The sequence below is a fragment of the Sarcophilus harrisii genome, chromosome 2, assembly GCF_902635505.1.
Source record: "Sarcophilus harrisii chromosome 2, mSarHar1.11, whole genome shotgun sequence".
NCBI classification, from domain to species: domain Eukaryota; kingdom Metazoa; phylum Chordata; class Mammalia; order Dasyuromorphia; family Dasyuridae; genus Sarcophilus; species Sarcophilus harrisii.
This window is the reverse complement of record NC_045427.1, coordinates 452,684,181-452,708,050: the sequence shown is the minus strand read 5'-3', so window position 1 is coordinate 452,708,050 and position 23,870 is coordinate 452,684,181. Positions and strand designations below refer to the sequence as shown.

The following is a 23,870-nucleotide window of genomic DNA, read 5'->3' as shown; positions in this document are numbered from 1 at the left end:
TAAATTGTGGTATATGAATGTTATGGAATATTATTGTTCTGTAAGAAATGACCAGCAGGATGAATACAGAGAGGCTTGAAGAGACTTACATGAACTGATGCTGAGTAAAATGAACAGAATCAGGAGATCATTATATACTTCAACAACGATACTGTATGAGGATGTATTCTACTGGAAGTGGCTATCTTAGACAAAGAGAAGATCTAATTCAGTTACAATTGATCAATGATGGACAGAATCAGCTACACCCAGAGAAGGAATACTGGGAAAGGAATGTAAACTGTTTATATTTTTGTTTTTCTTCCCGGGTTATTTTTAAAACCTTCTGAATCCAATTCTCCCTATGCAACAAGAGAACTGTTTGGTTCTGAACACATATAATGTATCCAAGATATATTGTAACATATTTAACATGTATAAGACTGCCTGCCATCTAGGGGAGGGGATGGAGGGAGGGAAGGGAAAATTCAGAACAGAAGTGAGTGCGAGGGATAATGTAAAAAATTACCCATGTATATGTACTGCCAATAAAAAGTTATAATAAAAAAAAAAAAAGGGAAAAACAACAAAAAAAGACTCTATTCCTTCAATCAATCTCTCTATACATAATTTCTAGTCTGATCACCCCCTTCTGGAAGCACTCCAATTTATCAATGTTTTCCTTAAAACTGGGCCCCAGCTTGGAACACAATAGTGCAGACATAGCTTAAGGGTAGAATACCCTGGAATGAATGAAAAATTATTTATTAAGCACTTACTATGTACAATGTACAATGCAAAGCCCTGGAATTAAAAAAAGAGATAGTCCCTTCTCTCAAGTAGTTTACATTCTAGTAGAAGAAAAAAACATGGCATTGGGAAGAGGTAGCTAGGGAAAAGTCAAGTCACAGTGATGATGAGTGACAACATAGGGAAATCAAATGATGCACCCTAGATCTGGACACCGTGCTTCTCATGAAATACTGCATATTTGTAAAGTGCTGCGCAAATCTTAAAAATGCTATAGAAATGTCAATTATTATTACTCACGCAGCCCAAATGTGAATTATACCCATTTTTAAAAAGTCCTACTCTGATGCCTCAGCATGGAATAAATTAAACAAGTATTTGAGAAATTCATACTATGTAACCAGGTATTGAGATTGGCACACAAATACTGTATGGAGTATCCCAAGTCTTTAAAAGTTTAAACTGCACCAAGACTTCTTGGACAACCTGTATGAGTGAATCCCTTGCCCTAAGGAGTCCTGATTTTAATAGACCATCAGATGAACATAATAGAATGTTAACTTGAAGGTAACAGTTTCATTTTTCCTTTTCTATTCTCAGCATCTATTATAGTTTCTAGCACATGCAGGCACTTAATAAATGTTTACTGAAAGAATCTATGCTTTCATTCAAGTCACTGCTAAGTATGCTAACAGAACAGAAGTAAGGGCGGACCTCTAAAAAGAAAGATCATCCTTCTAGGAAAATTAGTTCCTAGTGACATCCACTATGGGATTGACATCCACTATGGGACTTTTTCTTCTGGAAACTTGTTATAATCCAGGGCTAATGAAATTACAGATAAATGAGGAAAATAAAGTTCCCAATGGGTGTACCTAACCAAGATCCAACTCCATCAAACTTCTGTAAATTCAGGAAACCACCCATTCTATGTCTTCTCTCAGTCTGGCCAACTTAAGTACTTCTAAACAGTTTTTAGGATAGGTATCATCATGTATGGGAGGCTCACAGAGAAATGAATATTAGTTCACATAATATTTACTGAATTTACAATCTTGTTTTCATGTTACATTTTCCCCAAGAACAGGTGTTGAAGGGGCATCATCCTAATGCTCTCTCCTCTACTCCGACTCCTCATATCTCATACAAGTCAAGACAATGAAACTGTGCTTGCAAAATTCTCCTTCTTCCCTTCTAGCAATGCCAGATGTATAAGGAATATTCTGAGGAAGTAGAAAAAAGGAGAATATTTAGTATCATTAGTTCTGATATCAAATACAAAAAAAGTACAAGGTATTAAGGACCATGTCTAAGTATTAAGGGGCAGATTGATTCTCTAAAAGCCCCCACAGCTGTGAATCATAAGGAATTTCAAGTCAGCCTTTACCTGACACAGATGTTGCTTGTGAATTGGGAATGAAATAAATTGGAGGGAAGAGGGAAGAGAAGAGAGGTCAGAGAATGCACCTGCTTCTCAGTCTTCTTGTATCTTGATCATCCTCTTACATGAAGGGATCTGTTCTGCTGGTCAGTTAGATCCCCAGAAGCCACTAGCAGATGGCTCCCATAACACAAGGGATGACCATTTTACATAATTTGGCATGACAATATAATAAATGTTTACCCAGCTCACATGTGTTAATCACACATGGAAGTAACTAATAAGGGCCCCAAAAGGGCTAAAGGGAATCAGTAATGAGTACCTCCCCTCCAAAATCCAACCTATTCTAATGGAGTTGTGGCTAAATCTGGTTCTGAGATTTGGCTTTTGCATGACCTTCTATTCTTTTCTGTCTAGACTCATTATGAAAGGAATGAAGCTTATATGTAACTGACATTTAATAAGAAATCATAGAATCTTTTCCCCATATAATTGGCATTAGAGGTTTCAAAAAATGTTGTCCCTAATATTCTGAGATAGACTTATACTGAAACTCCCAGGATGAGGCCTGAAATTTAAGCCGCTTTGTCTAAAGGAAATAATCTTAGAGCAAAGCAAAGTCCCATTTCTACTTCCTATACTACTAACTATTAAATCAATTAGAATTTTCTAAGAAAAATAAGGCAAGGTCTTACACTTGGAAGATTTACATTAATCATCTCAATCACTGAATCGACAAACACTTATTAAATCAATGAGCATTTATTCAAGTCTTCTGATTGTAGTCCTGGCCTACCGTGTTATAAAAGGAAACAATTTGTAACAATAGCCTGACCTCAAGTAGCCTTATAGTCTCTTCTGCCTAACAACTGACCACAGTTTAAAAAAAAAAGGAAAAACATGTGACTGAGAAATTCCCTCCTTTCATTATAGTTTTGTGTTTACTCTCCAGTATGAAGTCTTTGATGTCTGATGAAGGCTGAACTACACCTAAAAGCTTTCCCACACTCTTTACATTTATAAGGTTTCTCTCCAGTATGAGTTCTCTGATGTTGAGTAAGTGACGAGCTCTGATTGAAAGCTTTCCCACATTCATTACATTCATACGGTTTTTCTCCAGTATGAATGACATGATGTCTAATAAGGGCTGAGCTATCACTGAAGGCTTTCCCACATTCATTACATTCATAAGGTTTCTCTCCAGTATGAATTTTTTGATGGATTATGAGGTTTGTACTCTGGCTAAAGTCTTTCCCACATTCATTACACTTATAGGGTTTCTCCCCAGTATGAATTCTCTGATGGTTTGTGAGATTTGCACTCTGACTGAAGGCTTTTCCACATTCATTACATTTATAGGGCTTCTCTCCAGTGTGAATTCTCTGATGCTGAATAAAGGCTGCACAATAACCAAAGGATTTTCCACACTGAATACATTTATAGGGTTTTTCTCCAGTGTGAGTTCTTTGATGGTTTGTGAGATTTGCACTGTGGCGGAAGGCTTTTCCACATTCATTACATTCATAGGGTTTTTCTCCAGTATGAATTCTCTGATGCTGAATAAGAGCTGAGCAGTCACTGAAAGCTCTCTCACATTCATTACATTTATAGGGTTTCTCTCCAGTATGAGTTCTCTGATGTTTTGTGAGATTTGCATTCTGACTGAAAGCTTTTCCACATTCATTACATTTATAAGGCTTCTCTCCAGTATGAATTCTTTGATGCTGAACAAGGGATGAGCTCTGGCTGAAGGCTTTTCCACATTCATTACATTCATATGGTTTCTCTCCAGTATGACTTTTCTGATGCTGAGAAAGAGATGAGCAGTAACTGAAGCCTTTTCCACAATCATTACAAGTGTAGGGCTTTTCTCTGGCATGTATCTTATAATGTTTAAGTGGGTCTGAATTCTTTCTATGTGTATTACACTTAAGTAGACTTTTTCCTATAGAAACTCTCTGTTGTGTAATAAGAACTGACCTATGGCCAAAGTTCCTCCCAAGTTCACTACCTTCATGATCTCTCTCTCCAGAGGAAGGTTTCTTGTGGGTGATTTTTACTTGCCTTAAATCCCTCTCTTGGTTTTCCTGCTGCTTCTCTAGTTTGCCATCACATTCCCAGGTCTCTTGAAATGTGGGATCCTCTGGACCAATTCTTGGTAATGTTTCCATTATTGTTTCTTCAAGTGCAGTTGAGTTATCTTTAAAAAATTCAGGATTTGGAGGTGATTCTTTGGACTTAGGTACCATCTCCCAATCTGACAGAAACAAACAAAAAATAAAATGTATCTTGGGAGAGATTAGACTATGGTTGTGAGAATGCTGTTTAGCAGTAATATCATACCACTATAATTATATAAGCTTTATATACATACTTATATAGTGTAAATAATATTTCGGCTCACAGTACAAAATTTCAGATTTCTCCACAACACTAAAGAAGGTATTGAGATGATCTCAGTTGCAGACATTGGTGCTACTACTAGGACCCACTGCAAAATCACAAAATAAATAAAGTCTGCTGTTGGTACACTTATTCTAAATTCTTTTCCTACCTTGCAATGCTCCTTAGACATTTAAGACCCTAATGTGGTCCATAACTTTCCAATATATCCTGAACACTTCTGCCAAAATGAATTAAATCATATCGGAAGTAAGAAAAGTCAGCAATCCTTGACCTGGCTCTGCACTATTTAGATGATTTTTAAGCAATTCACTTTGCTGCCCTGAGCCTTGTAAAAAAAAACCAAAAAAACAAAAGATTCATAAAGTATCAAAAACAGAAATAATTTTTAGTTTGTTCATTAAACTCAGAAAAAAAATATTCTGTAAAGAAAGAAAAGTCACCAAAGCAATTTTTTAATGCACATTAGAAAACAAAAGAAATTTAAAAGGAAACAATGACAAGTAAGACAGCTTTGAAACTAACATACTGAATTTTTAATGAGAATATACATTTCAAAGAAAGCAAACTACATAACAGAAATTAGTGTTTTCAAATATAATCCTCTTTTTCTGTTTTACTTTGTACTGTACATGTAAATATTTGGGGCAGTTCATTAAATCAGAATCAGAAAAATGTTTTAAAGAATCTTAACATTGTAGAGGGCTGAAATTCTGTATGACTGATTTAAACAAGGTGTTAACTCAGTGGAATTGATAAGACAATGGTTATCTAGTTTAGCATGGTGATTAATAGTTCAGTATGAACTCTCTAGTTCAGTATGACTGAATTAATATTACAAAAAATAATGGTTCCCCTAGTGATATAATGATTGGCTTATACTCAGTATGATGAATGGATTTAACTGTAATAGAGTTTTTAAGAGGCCACAGTCAGACCTAGAGGAGGACTGGAACAGACTCTGGAAAGATACAGGACTGGAGGCTAGAGCACCAGCTCCTGACTCAGGGAGACTTCAAGACAGAGACCATCGTGGTGGTCCTCCTGCCTCCTGCACAGAAACCAAGATACGTTCTGGAGGACCTCCAGAAAGCTAGCCCGGGCCCTAGGCAAGGAGACAAGACTGTGAAGGAGACAATAAAGATTTTTGGACTTTATCTCTAGGTATTCTCATGGTGATTATTCTCCTGAAATGAAGGTTGGTCCCAAGACCTCCAGATGTTTTTGTTAGAACACTACATAACACAGAATATAGATCATGGATGATCAGAGCTGGAAGAAATCTTTCACATTAACTATTCAATTTAATTCAACAAGGTTTTTATTAAGCACCCACTATATGCTTATGCAAGGGAATATGCTAGGCACTAAGAATACAAATATATAATCAGTCCCTGCATTCTAGGAGGTCACATTCTACTAGCATGATACAGCACCTATAATGAGAAGCAAATATAAAATATGGACAAAATAAATACAAAGTAGCTTTAAGTAGGGGATAACACTAACAATTTGAAGTTAAGAGCAAAGGTTCTGGGGAAGACATGGCAAACTAAGCTTTCTGGAGACTCTAAGAAGCAGAAATGAAGAGGAAAAAGATTCCAGCACTGAGGAAACATATAGGAGATATAATATTGCATCGCAAAATCAACAAGTCCAAAATGAAACTCATTTCTTTTTCTCCAAAGGTATACTTTGTCATAACTTTCCTTAACATTTTCATTTTTCACCTCACTCATATACCCTTGCACAGGTTTCTTCTATCTAAAAAGAACTTTCTATATCCTGCTGCCCCTTTAGTCCTTGTTTATTCACATTGTTGGTCTTGTTTCCATTTCCTTTCTACCCATTTCATCCCTATCCGTCTGAACTACTTTTCTGCCCGTTTTATGACAGAAGAAATACATTTGGAATGTTTACTTTTTCCTAGTCAGATCCAGTGACATTTTCTCAATCTCTGTTCCCCTGGACTTTTTCACTAAATTTGATCTATTTTTATATCTTAAATTCTTGCTTTCCTTAGTTTGTTTGACATCATACTACAATGGTATTTTCATAGCTCTGTAACCACTCTTTTTGGTTTTCCTTATTTGTTTTCCTTCCACTTTTAACTGAGGTAGTCATTCACAGCTGATTTTGACTCTCTTCTTTTGCTCTTTCTAAATTTACCCTTTCACAGAGTTTGTTCATTCTTAATTCAAGTCACTTTTACTTAGGTGCAAAACTTAAGTAAATTTTAAATGATTCCCTCATTCTCTTACTCACTTGAACAGATGCTTCCTGAAACTTCTTTCCTGGGTATCCATGAGTCTTCTTGCTCAGAGTTCCCATCAGGCTTAGAAATTGGAAGCCCTACTCATAGGGGAAGAGATGGGATCTAAACATTTGTGGCTGGCACAAAGAACCATTTTAAAGTTCAGTAGTAGCCCTTATTCTTATAAGAGAAGATGTAATATGAAGGATCTTAGGAACATGCTTTGAGGAAGAGAAAAGTCAGGAGATTATTCTTAGTTCATAAAGAAAATGACTTAATTTAACCATGTAGAGTCTTTGGAAATTAAGCCAAGAAGAGAAAAGTGTGTCTTTGTTTTGTTTTGTTTTTTTGGGGGGAGAATATAAAGATATAGAGAAAAGTACAGGTCTCAAATCCATCATGACATTTGCCTAGGAACAGGGAATGAAACAATATGTTCCCAGGTGCAGGAAATTTAGATATTTATAACCCACAAATCCTAAGCCAAATATTAATTATACACTTCAGATGATACTTAGGGTTTTAAAAATTAGAGAGCTGAAGATGCACTAAAAGGCAATTGTTCTTACCCAGCAAAATCAGATTGCTATACTTCTCCAATATCGGGTCCTTGTACAGATCTTTCTGAGGAAGGTCTAGTTGTCTCCACTCCTCCTGAGTAAAATCTATGACCACATCTTTAAATGCCACAGATTCCTGAAACACCAAATATTTCTATCCATTCAAGGCTCCCACTCCCACATGGTCCTAGAAAAAGGGCAAAAGTGGTTGAGAATTAAGTGAAGAATTAACCATATGCTATAGAAATAGTTCCTAATGATGTTGATGTTCTGGGTGTTTCAAGTCAAGCATTTATTGAGCATTATATCTACCTATGACAATTAGGCTTTCTTCATAATAATAATAAAAAAAGAATTATGAAATAATTTTCTCTCTTCTTGGGCTAATGATTTTGCTAAGAAAAAACCAAAACTAGTATCTAACATTTAAGTGCTAGTATCTAGCACTTAAGAAACTATATTTGTTAACTTATCCAGTCCTAAAGAGAGAACTACTTGGGAGCAATGCACTTGGCCTTTTAAAAAGTGGGTCCAAGTCCTGGCTCTTAAACACCGTCTTTCAGCAGAGATGTCCATTTCAGTCAATCATGTAAGTTCTCTGATTCTCAGGTTCCTCATCTGTGAAATAAGAGCAGTAAATACTTGAGATCTATATGGATCTGGGCAAGCTATGTAATCACCCTGAATCTCACCTTCATCATCTGTAAAATGAAATTGTTGAGCTGGTATTTTATGACTAGATGAATTTTATGACTGTTAGCTTTTATAGTCTATGACTTCAACAACTAGAAACAATATATTGATGTAGAGATGACATTTCATCTGGATAAAGAAAAAAACTTCCTAATAATTAGAGCTATCTAAGAATTAAATAAGGATGTTAAAAAGTTTATTTTATCTTAGGTAATCTTAATAGAAACAAAGTATACAAAATGAAGGAAGCAAGAATAAATTATTTTATTTGATCAAACATGGGGTATTGTATTCAATTTGGGGCAACAGTTTATTAATTAAAAAAAGGGAAAAAAAAGAGCTAGTATTTATAGTGCTTTAAGGTTTGTAAAGTGATTTTGCAAATGTCCTCATTTCTTACTTGATCATACTACTCTGGTACTTCTTTGATTCCACAGTTTTCCAGGAAGCTCATTACTGGATAATGTTATCCCACCTGTAAGATTTCCATTAGTCTTGGTATCTTCTCATTGCCACCCTTTGTCCCTCTGGAAGGCAGGGTCATAATCTCCAAAACTTCCATTTAAAGAGGGAGTTAACTCAGATATCCCCTCATTTCTTATCTGGCTGCACCACTTCTATTACTCTTCTGACTTCTCCACTATGCCTTTGTATTGGGTCTCTTTCCTCTCCTCCTCCCCCCACTTTTTAGCCTTGTGTGTGTGGTCTTCCACCAGTAAACTGTAAGCTCCAAGATGGCAGAGACTCTCTTTTTGCACTCAGAATAGTATCAGGCACATAATATAGTGCTAAACATCTAGTAGGTACTTAACAAATGTTTAATGTCTATCTCATTTTATCCTCTAAACAACCCTGGATGGTAGATGTTATTATCATCTCATTACAGATGAGAAAACTGAGGAAGACAAAGGTTAAATAACTAGGTAGCTAGCAATGTCTGAGAATGGAGTTGAATTTGGATCTTCCTGACTCCAGTTCCAAGTTTCTATTCCCTGTGCCAACTACCTGTCTCTTTTATATAAGGTAACTTTTTAGAATCATATTATCTTTAGAGGCCTCATTCCATCAAGTCTCAATAATTATTTATGAGATTAAATTTGCTTCCATGCATTAATACCTATAGTTAATGTTGATTATTAATTATACTTGTGGATTTTTTAGGTTTTTGACATGAAAAGTAAATATATATCATAATCTGGATAACATATTCTTCAACCATTTGATCTTTCTTATGTGGATGGTTGGGACAATTCTTTTGTGGGGTTACAGATTGCCTCCAGAAGATTCTATAGTTTGTCAAATACTTTGGTATTTGATATAAGAAATAAGGTTTGCTTATTTCTCATCCATTCTCTAATAAGAAACATCAGTTCTAGTCAAATGTACACTGTTTTGTGGAGATTACATGCTTTCTTATGCTTGACTATTCCCAACTACTTTCCACCCTCCTTGCTAAAAAAAAAAAAAAAAATCCTACTTACTTCTCAAGGTATAGTTCATCTCGTCCCCCCCATTTTGTCCATGAAGCCTCCCAATGACATGAACTGAAATTATAAATCATGGTAAATTAAAAAGATTTGGGTGGGACCTTTGAGGTCACTTAATCCAATCCTTTTATTTTTATATATGAGTAATTAAGGCCCCAAGAAGTAAAATCACTTGCCTAAGAACACATGGTAAGGATATAGTAAAACTAGGTCTCAAACCCAATCTCCTGACGTTTAGATCTCTTCCAAAAGGATGAAATATTTATAGTAAGGGAAGGGACATCAGACAAAGAGTCTATCTAATTTTAAGGATAAGATGAGTGGAGTTTAATTTGTTAAGTCAGAAACAAAACTAAGATTCAAATCCGTATCTTTGAACTAAATCTAATGACCTTTCCATTACATCATGTCAATCACACCTATTAAATACTTCATGTATATCTTCATTCTTCTATATAAATTTGAGGTAAAAATTAAGTTTAAATCTTATATTCTTTGCAGAGCTCACTTGAACATAGTGTCTGAATAAAAATGTGAAGATGTTGTTGCAGAAAAAAGGAAGCTGGGCAAATGGGAACATTCCCTATGAAATTCATGATTATTAGCAATGGCTCAATCTCCTGGAAGGAAAGAGGGATTCATGCTCAAGTACCTAAGTAATACTTAGCTACACAAAAACTCTATAGGATTAGAGAGGGAAATTTATCCAAAAATGAGAAAATACATTCTAACATACCTGGGACCTAGCTGACAAAAGCACACCAGCCATACCCTCATCTCCTAGTCTCCCTTTTTCGGAATGGACAGAGTCCTGAGAAGGCAGAGCTATAAGAGAAAGGAATCATGAAAGAGGCCAATGCTGCAATTCTCAGTCTCACCAAATAAGAAAATCTCATGTTTTTACTGGAAAGAGAGAATTCAAGTGAAACAACATGTTTCTCAGGGCCAGATAAAAAGCCCACAGACTTTGCCAGCTAGCCAAAGTCCCAATCCCTTATGATGATCACAGGGGAAATCACATGATTCCTGGGGAACAAAGCTGACACAGAACTAAGAAGTTTACAACTTTATTCCTCCTACACAGTCTAATGATCAGACGGTAACAAGACTCAGTATAATCAGCAAGTCACAATAGCTTGCCCTTTCATCCACCCACAGGCCCACCGGGGGTATGCAAGTCAAGGAAGAATGTCTCCGCGAGCTCTATTGCATTACTGCAAACAGCAAAGCCAAGAGGGAAGAACCAAATACCAAGAAGCCCAAGTTACGCCCCAAATGTTCATTCCCAGAACCTACCGCACCCCCGGCAAGAAAGATCAGGGAGGAGAGTAATTTCTTCTTCCCCTAACCAGCGGGCCCCTTGTGGGGAGGGGGTGATGGAGTGAAGGCGAGAGGGCTCGCATTACTCCATCCTTCCAGGGCACTGACCCCCGCCACCAGTCCTCCAATGTCTCACCTTCTTCCCGCATTGGGGGCGAGTGCGCTAATATCGCTGCCACCTGGCAGTCTCTGGATGGCGGAGAGAAGAGTGCCCTCCCTGGAACCCTGAATTCTCGCTAATTCAGGAGGTTTAGCAGCTAATTCAGAAAATGCTCTTTTCCCTGATTCTCCCACCTTGGTCCCGAAGAACCGTGGAACACTCCGGTCAGCTCTAGGATCAAAGGATGCTGACGTCCAAAGGGTCCTTCGGGATCGGGTGAGACCTCATTTTAGGGCCATAAAGAAGCCAGTGACCAGCCCAAGGTCACACAGCTGGAAGGGGGAAGGGGCAGGCCTCAAATCCAGGTCAGTTGAGTTTGCAAACGTAGCGCGCTTAGATTTTGCCTCTCCGCAGGCGCGTGGGCGTGCACGCTCCGGGGTCTCCTAGGCTACCGTTCTTCCTACCGCCCGACAAGCGCGCGGTCAGCCCGCTAGCTACCCCAGCAGCGGCTGAACCAGGCTCGAGACCCCGCCGGGGCACTTCCGGCCATGCGCGGAACCCCGCCCCTGTCCCCCTTACCCCGCCTGCCTTTTCAGGAGTCCCTACGGAGGGCGTGCCTGTCTCCCAAATTAATTCATTCATCTTTCCATCATCTATCCATCTATGTATCCATCTATGTATCCATCTATGTATCCATCTATGTATCCATCTATGTATCTATCCATCTATGTATCTATCGATTTATCTAGTTAGCTAGCCCTAATCTATCTAATTTATGTATCCATTCATCCATCCATCTATCCATCTATCCATCCATCTATGCGTATATGTATTTTTCCATCCATCCATTCGTCCATCTAGCTAATCTATCCATCCATCCATGTTCTATGTATCTAACTATCATCTCTCTATGCACACACAATATAAATTACACATAAAAATATATACCTATACATATATACATGTGTACATAGGTATATGCACATTTTGTTTTTCAGTTTGTCTGGCTTTTCATCACCCCATTTGGGTTTTTTTTGGTTTTTTTTTTTTTGTTTTTTTGGCAGATATACTGAGGAGTTTGCCATTTCCTTCCCCAGATCATTTTACAGATGAGGCTAATAGGGTTAAGTGATTTGCCCAGGGTCACACAGCTATCAAGTGTCTGAAGCCAGATTTGAACTCAGGAAGACTCCCAAATCCAGCACTCTGTCCATGGTACCATCTAGCTACATACAGATTTGTATAGTTACGTACAGATAAACATACACATCTATATATACATGTACATATATATACCATACATGCACTATACACACACACACACACACATACATATAGACATGTTCAATTGTTTCCAACTCTTCAGGACGCCATGAATCATAGCATTTCCAGGCCCTTCACTTTCTCCTGAAGTCTGTCCAAGTTCATGTTTATTGTTTCCATTACACTATCTAACCATCTCCTCTGTCATCTTTTTTTTTTTTTTTTTTTTGATTTGTTTTGCCTTTAACCTTTCCCAACATCAGGGGCTTTTCCAATGAGTCCCATCTTCTCATTATGTGACCAAAGTATTTAAGCTTCAGCTTCAGTATTTGACCTTCCAAACAGCCTTACTTAATTTAAGTATTGATTGATTTGATCTCCTTACTATCCAAGCAATCCCAAAACTCTTCTCCAGCACCACAAGTTGAAAGTGTCCATTCTGCAGTGTTCAGCTTTCCATATAGTCAAACTCTCACAGCCATATATTGCTACTAGAAAAAACACAACTTTGACTATATGAATCTTTGACATGAAGATGTCTCTGCTTTTTTAGTATGTCCTGATTTGCTATAGCTTTCCTTCAAGGAGTAAGAGTTTTAATTTCATGGCTGTAATTGCTGTCTGCTATGATCTTTGAGTCCTTAAACCTGCTTCCATTTCTTCTCCTTCTGTTTGCCAGGAAGTGATGGGACCAGATATCAAGATCTTAGTTTTTTTTGATGAAAGCTTCAAGCCAGCTTTTCTACTCTTCTTTTTTACCTTCATCAAGAGGCTTCTTAATTTTTCTTCACTTTCTGCCATCAGAGTGGTGCCATCTCAACTCAGATTATTTCATATACATGCATAGATAGATGTAGATATTAACACAATAAATGCATATACAAACAATATACACACATGTAAGTATACATCTCTATGTAGTGCATATAAACATCATAAACATATGCATACATGTATGCACAATAAGCACAACACACAATAGGATCATTTATAAATGCAATATATTGCACTGTTTACATATTTGCACATATGTGCACATAGTTTATATACATGTAAATATATTTATTCATATGTACATAAACAACATATATATGTGTGTGTGCATTAGAAGCAGAAGAAGTAGAAAGAATATATTCCAAGTTTATCAAGGCTTTCTATCTATTTACCAAGCTCACTCTTGCAAGCAGGCTAAGATGTATGCCTGGATGGACTTCATTCACCAGAATGCCTGCCTTCAGACTTCATCTCCCAGAATCCCATTGTTCCTTTCACTTAGCAAGTTTGAAATGCTCCTTTTCTCAATTGCTAAGGCTTTTGGAAGTTGTAGTTCTGAGTGTCCTTTAGAGCAGATACATGTTTGGAGCCTGAATTGAATTTTTTCCTAGCCCAGTCTAGAGTCCCAGGGACTTGGAAAGATTGATTCTTCCCCGGACAAACTTATTAGGTGTCTGATAAGAGATTGCCTCCTCCATGATAAAACTTCCACCCCTCCAGTTTCTGGTTGATGGGATCTGGAATTTATCTATACCTAACCACCTACCTGGGATGCTTTGCTCATTTCCTTAACAGACTTTGTTATCTCCTCATCCCAAATATTTCTTCCTGCTGCTAATACTGATCTCTTCCTCTCTCCAGTTGATACTCTACACAGCTCTCCACTTTTCCTGATGAAAAGATCTGACTATGACCCTTCCCCTACCCACTCCCTCCCCAACTCCCTCCTTCTCATCCCAACTTGAAAACCCTAAATCATTCCCTAGTGCCTCTAGGATAAAATACAAAGTTCCTCAGCCTGGAATATGAACACTTTCATGATCTGGCTCCAACTTTCCAGACTTGACTATTATTACTCCATACTTCATGATCTTATAATTCCATTCATCTGCACAGACCATTTCTCCTTTTTAGAATGTGCTTCTTCCTCATCTCCTGTGTCTCAGAATCTTTATCTCCCTTTAAGAGTTAGCTCAAGAAACAACCTCCAAATTGGTCACACTGCTTCTGATCTCCCTTCTGTAATCCATTCCTCAGCTCCATACCTTTTTCATTAAGCTTTTTCAAATTATCTTTATTGATATTCTGTCCTCAATTTAACCTGTATTTATTTATCTGTATACGTCCAAGATTAAACTCTTGAGTATAGGAATCGCCTCATTTTTGTTTAGTATCTCCAGCCCTCAGCAAAATGCCTTGCACTTTTAAGAAAATGTTGCCCCACTGAATGTCGATTACACCTTGAAGACTAGACTGCAATTTCAAATAACAATATATTGTACTTTATATTTTACAAAAACTCTCAAGTACATACTTCTTTGCTATCTTCCACTATACCCCATACCACATTAGATAATGAACACTTATTGAATATAATTGATTCAGGTGCATAGTAGGGAGGGGGTAATCAATTATAGTAACAATTTTGAGAGAGATTTCTGTGAGTTTGATCTGTGGATGAAATAAAGGAGTAGTAGTTTAAAAAAAAGTTTATATATCACATCCTGTAGGAAACAGTGGCACTATAAAAAGGATCTTTCCCCCCTAAAGTCAAAGCTTGAAGAATTTTAGTGGGAAAAAAAGATCAGTGGCTGGCAACATTATGAGAGGTAATAATTTCTCAAGGAAGAATAAAAAAAGATATCAAAGGGATGTGGGACAAAAAGATGAAATGGGGAAGCAGTTATGGAAATTTGGCAATGATGAGACTATGGACAGCAGAACTATAAGCTGAAAAGGTAAAGGAGTCTACAAAAGGCATTGAGTGGGTTACAAATTCAATATTTGTGGGATCTCATCCTATAATTGTTAGGTTTTTAAGCTCTCCTATAATTGTTAGGTTTTTAAGCTCTCACTTCATTTGCTGCATTTCAAAAATTATTTCCTTTACTTTATGAAGTTTTTAATGTCAGATAAGGGCTAAAATCCAAGTAGTGGATATGCTATTGTATTTGTGTTTTTCTTTCCAGATTTCTTTCCAGGATGAATTTTTTGACTAAAGTATCAACTTTGGATAAATGATTATTATTTTTTTAATTTTAAAAAAATCTATTTTCCCCACTTATATGTAAATTCAATGTTTAACATCTGATTTAAAAAAAAAAAAAACTTTGAATTCTGTAAATTAAGACAACTCTGAGATACCACTACACACTTCTGAGATTGGCTAAGGTGACAGGAAAAGATAATGATGAATATTGGAGGAGATATAGGAAAATTGGGACACTAATATATTGTTGATGGAACTGTGAATGGTTCCAACCATTCTGGAGAGCAATTTGAAACTATGCCCAAAGAGTTATCAAACTGTGCATACCCTTTGACCCAGCAGTGTTTCTACTGTTTTGCTTATTATACTATAATACTCCAAGATCTCTTCTCATTTAATGTAAAAGCTGACAGGTTTATGCAATCCTGACTATGGTTCCTTTGTACTTGAATTCTTTATAACTATCTATAGTGGTTTTTTTTTCTTTTGATGTGAAAACTGCATTTTTGTTATAAGATTCCTGGGATTTCTCCTTTTAGGGTTTTCTTTCTGGAAGGATTAATGGATTCTTTTATCTTTCCAATAGTTCTAATAGATATCAGCAATTTTTATATAGAATTGCATATATAATGTATATAGAAATATAGTATCCAGGTTTCTTAAAAATGGATTTCAATGAGTTCAGTGGTCCTTAAATTATCTCTCCTTAATCTGTTTTCTAGGTGAGCTATCTTTGAAAATAGATATTTTTCATTTTATTCTGTATCATAAATCTTTTGATTTTATTCTAATATTTCCTTTTTTAAGAAAAATTCATATTCTTTGAATTATCAAGTATTCACTTTTTTTCTCTCCCACCTCCCTCCACCCACTGAAAAATTAGACATGGAAGAAAGGAAGGAAGGTAGAGAAAGAAGGAGAAAAAAGGAAGGAAGAGAAAAGTAATCAGGCAGTAAATATTTATTAAATACTTATTGTATGTCAGACACTATACTAAGTTCTAGAGATGAAAAAAGAGGCAAAAGACAATTCCTACCCTCAAAGAACACAGTTTCATGGGGTAGGCAACAAATAAATATGTACAAACAAGTTATCTATAGGATAAATAGGAAATAATTAATAGAGAGAAGACAGGCAAACGAAGTGGAGTTCTGAAAGGTTTCTTGTAGAGGATAGAATGTTAACTGGAACTTGAAAGAATCTAGGGAAGCTTAATAACTTTACAATAAAGTGTAAGAAGACTGGGAAAGTAGGAGGGTAGTAGGTGGTTATGAAGAGCTTTGAAGGCAAAACAGATTTTATATTTTGCCTTGTAAGCTATAAGGAGCCGCTGGCATTTATTGAGTAGAGAGAATAATGGTTGGACCTGTACTTTAGTAAAACCACTTTGGTGACTGAATGGAGAATGGATTAGAGTGAGGAGAGACTTGTAAAGAGTTACAAGAAAGTTATTACAATAGTCTGAATGTGAGATGATGAGGATCTGCATCAAGATAGTGGGAGCATGAAGAGAGAATGGGGAGTATTTGAAAAATGTCTCAAAGTTAAATCAACCAGCTTGGCAAAAGTTTGGATATAGAAGCCAGGGGTTGGGGTGGGGTGAAAGTGGTAAATTGAGCATTATACGTGGGTTGTAAGCCTGGGGGACCTGAAGGAGAATATTGATCTTGGACAATTATAAGATGGTTTGATGGAGTGGGGACTTAGGGGGAAAGATAATAAGTTCAGGTTTGATTATGTTGAATTTAAGATGTCTATTGGATTTCCAGTTTAAGATATCTGAATTATTGCTTTGCAGTTTCGTTTTGAGATCTGGTATTGCTAGGTCCCCTTAATTCTCACTTTTGGAAATTTCCCTTGAATTCTCGACTTTTTGAACTTTGAATATGGTTATTATTTTTCACTAGTTCTACAAAATAATCCATTTGTAGTTTGATTAGACTGGTACTGAATAAGTAAGTTAATTTTGGTAGTATTCTCATTTTTAGTTTAGTGACTCAGTGTGCCCAAGAACAAAAAAATATTTCTCTAGTTACTTAAACCTGTCTTTATTTTTGTAAAATGTTTTGTTGTATGCCTATAAGCTTTTTTGTTTATCTTTATAGGCAAGGCTTCCCAAAACATACATCATATAGTTATTTTAAATGGATTTTTCTATCTTTTTGTGTTGGGTTTTATTAGTATTATACCAAAAAGCTGCTGATGGTTTGTTTGGATTTATCGTATATCCAGCACCTTTGATGAAGCTGTTATCTCAGTTACGTTTTTAGTCAACTTTCTAGGTTTTCTAAGAACACCATTATGTCATTTGCAAAAAAAGAAAGAAAGACATTTTTGTTTCTCCTTTATACCTATGTTTATTCTCTTATTGTCTTTTTTTATCTTATTGCTAGAATGAGCATTTCTAGCACTATGTCAAAAAGTGGGGACAATAGTCATCCTTGCTTCACTGCTCTTACTGTAAAAGAATATCATTTCTACTTAATATATATAATTCTGGCTCTTGGTTTTAGATATATGCTATTTATCATGTTAAGGAAAAATCTACTTATTCCTACATTTTCAATTTTGTTGTTTTTTGTTTAAAGCTTTTTCTATATCTATTGATATTTCTAATTCTGTTTTTATTGTTTTTGTTATCAACATGGTCATTTTCTGAAAATAAATCAATCTGGTAATCTTGGAACATTACCAACCAGGTGATATTGTATAATCTTTATAATATGTTTCCATAGGTTTTTTATTAATATTTCATTTAAAATTTTATCTCAATGTTCATTAGAAATATTATTAAAGAATAACAGTGATTCTTACTTTTCAATAATCTACAGTCAAAATTGTTTTTATAACAATGCTAAGACATAATTTGCCAATTAAAATGTTTCTTTCTTTTCCAAATAAATATCTGTGTGAATCCAAATTTTCTTCACAAATTTCAACCAAAATAACAATACAACAGACTGAATAAAAAAAATAAACATGAGAATTCTGCTGCCATCTAATAGACACCGAAGAGCTTTGCAAAAGTATGTAAAGCAGTTCTAAGTTCATTAATGATTTTGTTCTTAAATAAATAAATAATTTGTTTTTATGGGAAAAATTAGACCTATAAAACTTATGATATTTAAATGAAATAGCAAGTGTATATATATTTCTTGACACCACATAGAATTTTTATAAGTTGATCATGTATTACAGTTTTTAAAAGTTCTGATTCATTGAGAAATATAGAAATTGATCCCTATATTTAGGAATTGTTAATCCAAGATAAAGTGTGATTGTCTTTTCCCTAATCTCTTGAGTCATCTTTTAGTTTATGAATACATGAATGAAGAAAAAGCATTTGAATGCCTACTATATGTCTGACGCTAAGCATTGAAAATACAGAGACCAGAGAGAAAGCATCTCTGCTTTTAAGGAGCTTATAATTCTTTTTTATTTTTTAAAAAACATTTTTATTTAAAGTTTTGAATTCCAATTTTTATCCCTTTTCCTTGTCTCTCCTATTCCTTCCCTGAGGGGTTAAGCAATAGGATATAGGATACACATATGCAATTATGTAAAACATTTACATATTAGTCATTTTGTACAAGAAGACTCAAATTTTTTAAAAAATGAAAGTGAAAAATAGCAAGCCTCAGTCAAATAATATCAGTCCTTTCTCTGGAGGCAGTATGCTTCATCCTTAGTCCTTTAGGACTGTCTTGAATCATTGTATTACTAAGAAGCACTAAGTCATTCACAATTCTTCACTGAACAATATTGCTGCTAATATGTAGGATGTTCTCCTGGTTCTTTTCTCTTTGCTATGCATCAGTTCATGTAAGTCTTTCCAGGTTTTTCCAAAATCATGCAACTTGTCATTTATTATAGCACAATAATATTTCATTACAATAATATACCACAGTTTGTTTAGTGATTCCCCAATTGATGGATATCTCTTCAATTTCCAATTCTTAGCCATCACAAAGAGAGTTGCTATAAATATATATTTTCAGCTTTATATAACACCTTTATATAAGATCTTTTAGATCCTTCCTTCTGGCTTTTTTGAATGTTAAGCAGGTTGTAAACCTAGCAGTGATATTTGTGGATCAAAAGATAGACACAATTATATAGCACTTTGGGTATAGTTCCAAATTGGTCTTCAGAATGGTTGGATCACTTCACAACTCTACCAGCAATGCATTAATGTCCCAGTTTTCCCATATGTCCTCCAATATCTAGCATTTTCCTTTTTCTGTCATATTAGCCAATCTGATAGGTGTGTGGTAGTACCTCAGAGTTTATTTAATTTGTGTTTCTCTAATCAATAGTGATTTAGAGCATTTTTAAATATGATTATTGATAGCTTTGATTTTTTTTTTTTTTTTTTGGGTCTGGAAACTGCTTGCAAATATCCTTTGACCATTTATCAATTGGGGGATAACTTGTATTTTTATAAATTTGATATAAATTTCTATATATTTGAAAAATAAGGCCTTTATCAGAAATACTTGTTGCAAATATTTCTCTTTAGTTTCCTGCTTACCTTATAATTTTGGTTGCATTGCTTTTATTTGTACAAAACCTTTTTAATTTTATATAATCAAAATTATCTATTTTATATATTGTAATGTTCTCTATAACTTTTTTTAATCCTAAATTTTTCCTTTATCTATAAATCTGAAAGAGAAACTATTACATGCTCTCCTAATTTACTTATGGTGTTACCCTTTATGTGTTAATCACATACCCATTTTGACCTTATCTTGATATATACTGAGAGTTGTTGATCTATTATCTAGTTTCTGCCATACTATTTTCCAATATTCCCAGAAATTTTTGTCAAATAAGGAGTTTTTGTTCCAAAAGCTTGGAACTTTGGGTTTATTAAATATAAGATTATTCTGTTCATACTACCAGTTTATTCCTTAGTATCACATTGTTTTGATAATAAATATTTTAAAAGAAACAATCAGTTTTAATTTCTAAAATAATAAATATAGATATAATTCACCTTAAAAACCTTCTTATTGATCTTCAATAATTTTTAAGCATGTAAGAGTCCCAAGACCAAAATATTTGAGACTTTCTAGTCTATATTTTTCTTTTCTGTTTTGGCTCCCTTGTTTATATGTCAAGACCATTTTTTCATGTGTCATAGAAGGAATTGGGTAGGATTCCTTCTTTTGCTTTTTTTTTTTTTTTATAAACAGTTTGTGTATTTTAGAATTATTCTTTCTTTCAGTGTTTGACAGAATTCACTTGTGACTCCATCTGGGCCCAGATGGTTTATTTTCCCTTTGGGAGTTCATTTAATAACTTTTTAAATTTCTTTTTTTTTTTTGTGAATGCATTATTTAGTTCTCTATTTCTTATCCTGTCAATATGAGTATTTTATTTTTGTAAGTATTCATTTATTTTATTTAAGATTTTTTGGGAGTGGCAAATAATTGGGCAAAATAATTTCTTATAATATCCTTGATTTCTTCTTCATTTGTTGAAAATTTTTCATTTTCATTTTTGATACTGGTAATACAATTTTTTTTCTTTTTAATCAAATTAGCTAATGGGTTGTTTATTTTATTGTTTTTTTTTTAAAACAATTCCTAATTTTGTTTATTGAATGGTTATTTTACTTTCAATTTTGTCAAACTCTCCCTTGATTTTCAGTATTTCTATTTTGATGTTTAATTGTAATTTTGTAAATTGTTTCCTAGAGTTTTAAAAATTGTATGCCATTAATCTTTCCCTCTTTTGTTGATGAAAATGTTTAGAGATATAATTTCCCCCCAAAACTGTATTAATTATTAATCAATATTATTAATAAATAATTTGGCTATATTCCAAATTTTTTGGCATGTTATCTCATTGATGTAATTATCTTTAATGAAATTTGGTTTTTGATCCAGTAATTCTTTAGGATTAAATTATTTATTTTTCAGCTGATTTTTAATGTTTTTTTCAATGACAATATTTAATATAATTTTTTGATTAGTAAAATGTACTTAAGGTTACTAATTTTTTTTAGCTTTTGTGAGCTTATATGTCCTAATATATGGTTGATTTTGTAAAAGTGTTATTTATAGCTGAGAAATATACATACTAATCCCATTCAGTAACTGGCAAAGAGTTCTAATATCTAATTTTTCTAAAATTCTGTTCAAAACTTAAACTTTTCTTTTGGCTACAATCACTTTTTAATTCGTTTTTTGGTTATTTTGTTTAGCTCTTTCTAATTATTCTAGTTGTCTCAAAAAATAATTTCTTTCTGTTTGAATTATCTTAATTTTCATAAAGCTTATTACTTGGATAAAATTACTACTTTCTATTCTGAGCTATTTATTCTCTTACCAGTTGTTTCCTTTAAATCTTTTATTTCATAAATTTTTTTTTTTTTGCTTAATTTCTTCTAGGTATTAACATAGACATTGTGGAAAATTCATTTTTTCCTTTAGCTGTCTATAGTGCTATGGAATTATTCTCTGTAGATTGAATATCTCTGGATCTAGAGTAAATGTTAGTAGAGTAAATCTTCTATTTACTTATCCCTCTAAACCTAGTTCCTGAATTACCACTTACTGTCTCATGCTGTGCTTTACATGGGATGGTCTCAGCTAGGAATTGGAATCTTTGGGTTCTTGTGTTGATCTCCATCTCCCAGAGTAGGTCCATGCTAAGAGGACTGGCAAAGATTGGTGCTCCCCCTCCCAGACCTTGGCTCTTTGAGATTCAGAATGTTGAAACTGAAGACTTTTTATGTTGTCATGGAAACTCAGTCAAACCTAGTGATCTGAGGAGTTCTTGTCTGAACACTATTATTTTCAGACTTTTTTTTCTGCCATTCTCTCCTGTTTGCTTTCAAAGTCCATGCTGTGAATTTCTGGCCCCCCTACATCTTTCTTGTGGGTAGTCTCCATTCTTGCTGTCTCTGTGGATCCAGCAACTTGTAGGCCACAAATGCCTTTAGCTGATCTCTGATCGCATCAGAAGGCTTACATCTTGTTTGCTTGCCTGCTGGTGCTAGCTTTCCTGCCAGCCCATGGATTTATGGCTGACTTATTGAATGTATTTAACTGTATATTCTCATTGGCTTTCTGGTGTAGTTTTAGATATTTGCTGTAGTAGTTAGCTGGGAATCAGGCTATTTGCTTCCATTCAGGCATGGAAATAGTAGGTATATTCTTAGTTGGTTAAATAAAATATGCAAAGAATGTGACCAACTGATCAGTTCCATAGAGGAAAATTTCTATATTGTTGCTCCAAAAAGCAATCATTCTGTTTCATCCAACATTTTCAATCAACAATGTATATAAATATTTCTGTTTTATTTGGCACATAATTTTAGGATTATTTTTTCAAAAAAAAAAAAGAAAAGAAAAGAACATTTAAATCAAAAGGAATGGAACCTTCTACTAATAACAAAACACTAAAGTGACAGTTTCTGTACTTCTCCCACACACACTTCTACTGTCTCCCCCTCCATTTCACTGCCTCTCCTATCTCTGAGAGATGTGGTAGTAACATTCTTCATATTTTAATTTCTGCTTCCCAAAAAAACTGGCTTCTCTCTGGCTCTGGCCATATTTCCACATGAGATAACAGATGGTGATAAGCTCCTTTAATTTCTAAGATTCTCTACACTTAGAGTTTACCTTGAAAAATTCATAGTGCTCAGGAACCCAATTACTCAATACAATTAGCTTGATTCCTGTGTGTGAAAGAGGGATGGAACGTGTGAACACAATAAAGAACTAGGATCAAAAAAGGAGAAAAAAGAAATGAAGGAGACAAGCGAGGAAGAAGATGGGTTAAATTTATATTCCAGGTAAGACAAAGTTGACTTAAACAAATCTCTGCTCCTTCTACTAATATAGTGCTCAAGCTATCCATACTTTTTTGCCCAGTGTGATTCTTTTTTTTTCTTGTATACACGTACATATATATGTATGTGTGTATACATGAATGTGTATGTATGTATCTACAAAAACATGTTTTTTTGTAGATACATACATACACATTCATGTATACACACATACATATATATGTACACACACACACATACACTTGTGTGTGTGTGTGTGTGTGTGTGTGTGGTGTGTGTATGTGTTTGTATTCCATGAAGGAGTCCTATTCAATATGCTGGAGGTCTTCCTTTGGTTTTTTAATTTGTTTTTAAGTACCTCAAGGGTACGAGTATAGCACTTATTTCTCCTTCTTAATAAATGACCAGTTGACCTCTCTGGGGAAGAGAAAGGAGCCATAGAAGATGTCAATCTTCCCTTGAAGATCTCATCAAGCTAAGAATCTGTTCACACAAACTGAGTGTTAGCCACAAACTTCCCAGTGTAAGATGTCAGAGGCAACACAGAAATAACCCCAGTCTTTTTAGAATGAGCAAGACATACAATACACTGAAGTCCTGATTCAGTTTTTGTGATTATGGTATGTTCCAGAGAAGAGATATGGTCTGGAAATTTAATTCAAGAAAAATTTAGTAAGCCTGTACAGAACTTCAATTTTTAAAAATTATTAAAAAGGCAGCAATAATTAATAGGAAAAAAACAGGATGGGAAGCATGGGAAATAGTTTCAAACTCAGTCACCAAATAGCTGTATGATTTTTAACAAGTCATATGCTTTTTCTTGGCATGTGTGCATCTGTAAAATGGGCATAATACTTGTCCTACCCAACTCATGAGACTTCTGTGAGCCC

At 34.8% G+C, this 23,870-nt stretch overlaps 1 protein-coding gene across 7 annotated transcripts; it reads right to left on the bottom strand.

Moving 5' to 3' along the window:
* Positions 1–1,958: 1,958 nt before the first annotated feature.
* Positions 1,959–21,886, bottom strand: ZNF79 (zinc finger protein 79). Of its 7 annotated transcripts, none has more exons than XM_031954337.1 (5): positions 10,964–11,489; positions 10,244–10,332; positions 7,337–7,514; positions 6,779–6,865; positions 1,959–4,367 (listed from the first exon to the last, which is right to left on the bottom strand). In XM_031954337.1, the coding sequence occupies exon 5, from the start codon at positions 4,357–4,359 to the stop codon at positions 3,052–3,054; it is 1,308 nt and encodes a 435-aa protein (XP_031810197.1). In that variant the 5' UTR covers positions 4,360–4,367; positions 6,779–6,865; positions 7,337–7,514; positions 10,244–10,332; positions 10,964–11,489; the 3' UTR covers positions 1,959–3,051. The 7 variants fall into 7 exon arrangements, with proteins under 7 accessions (XP_031810197.1, XP_031810199.1, XP_031810196.1 ...); XM_031954339.1 differs by having other exon boundaries at positions 11,122–11,489; XM_031954336.1 differs by lacking the exons at positions 10,244–10,332; positions 10,964–11,489 and adding an exon at positions 21,738–21,886.
* Positions 21,887–23,870: the final 1,984 nt, after the last annotated feature.

What these genes read in the sequence shown, in the direction of transcription:
- ZNF79 (XM_031954336.1), bottom strand. Translation starts at nt 4,359, where the DNA reads ATGGTACCTAAGTCCAAAGAATCACCTCCAAATCCTGAATTTTTTAAA.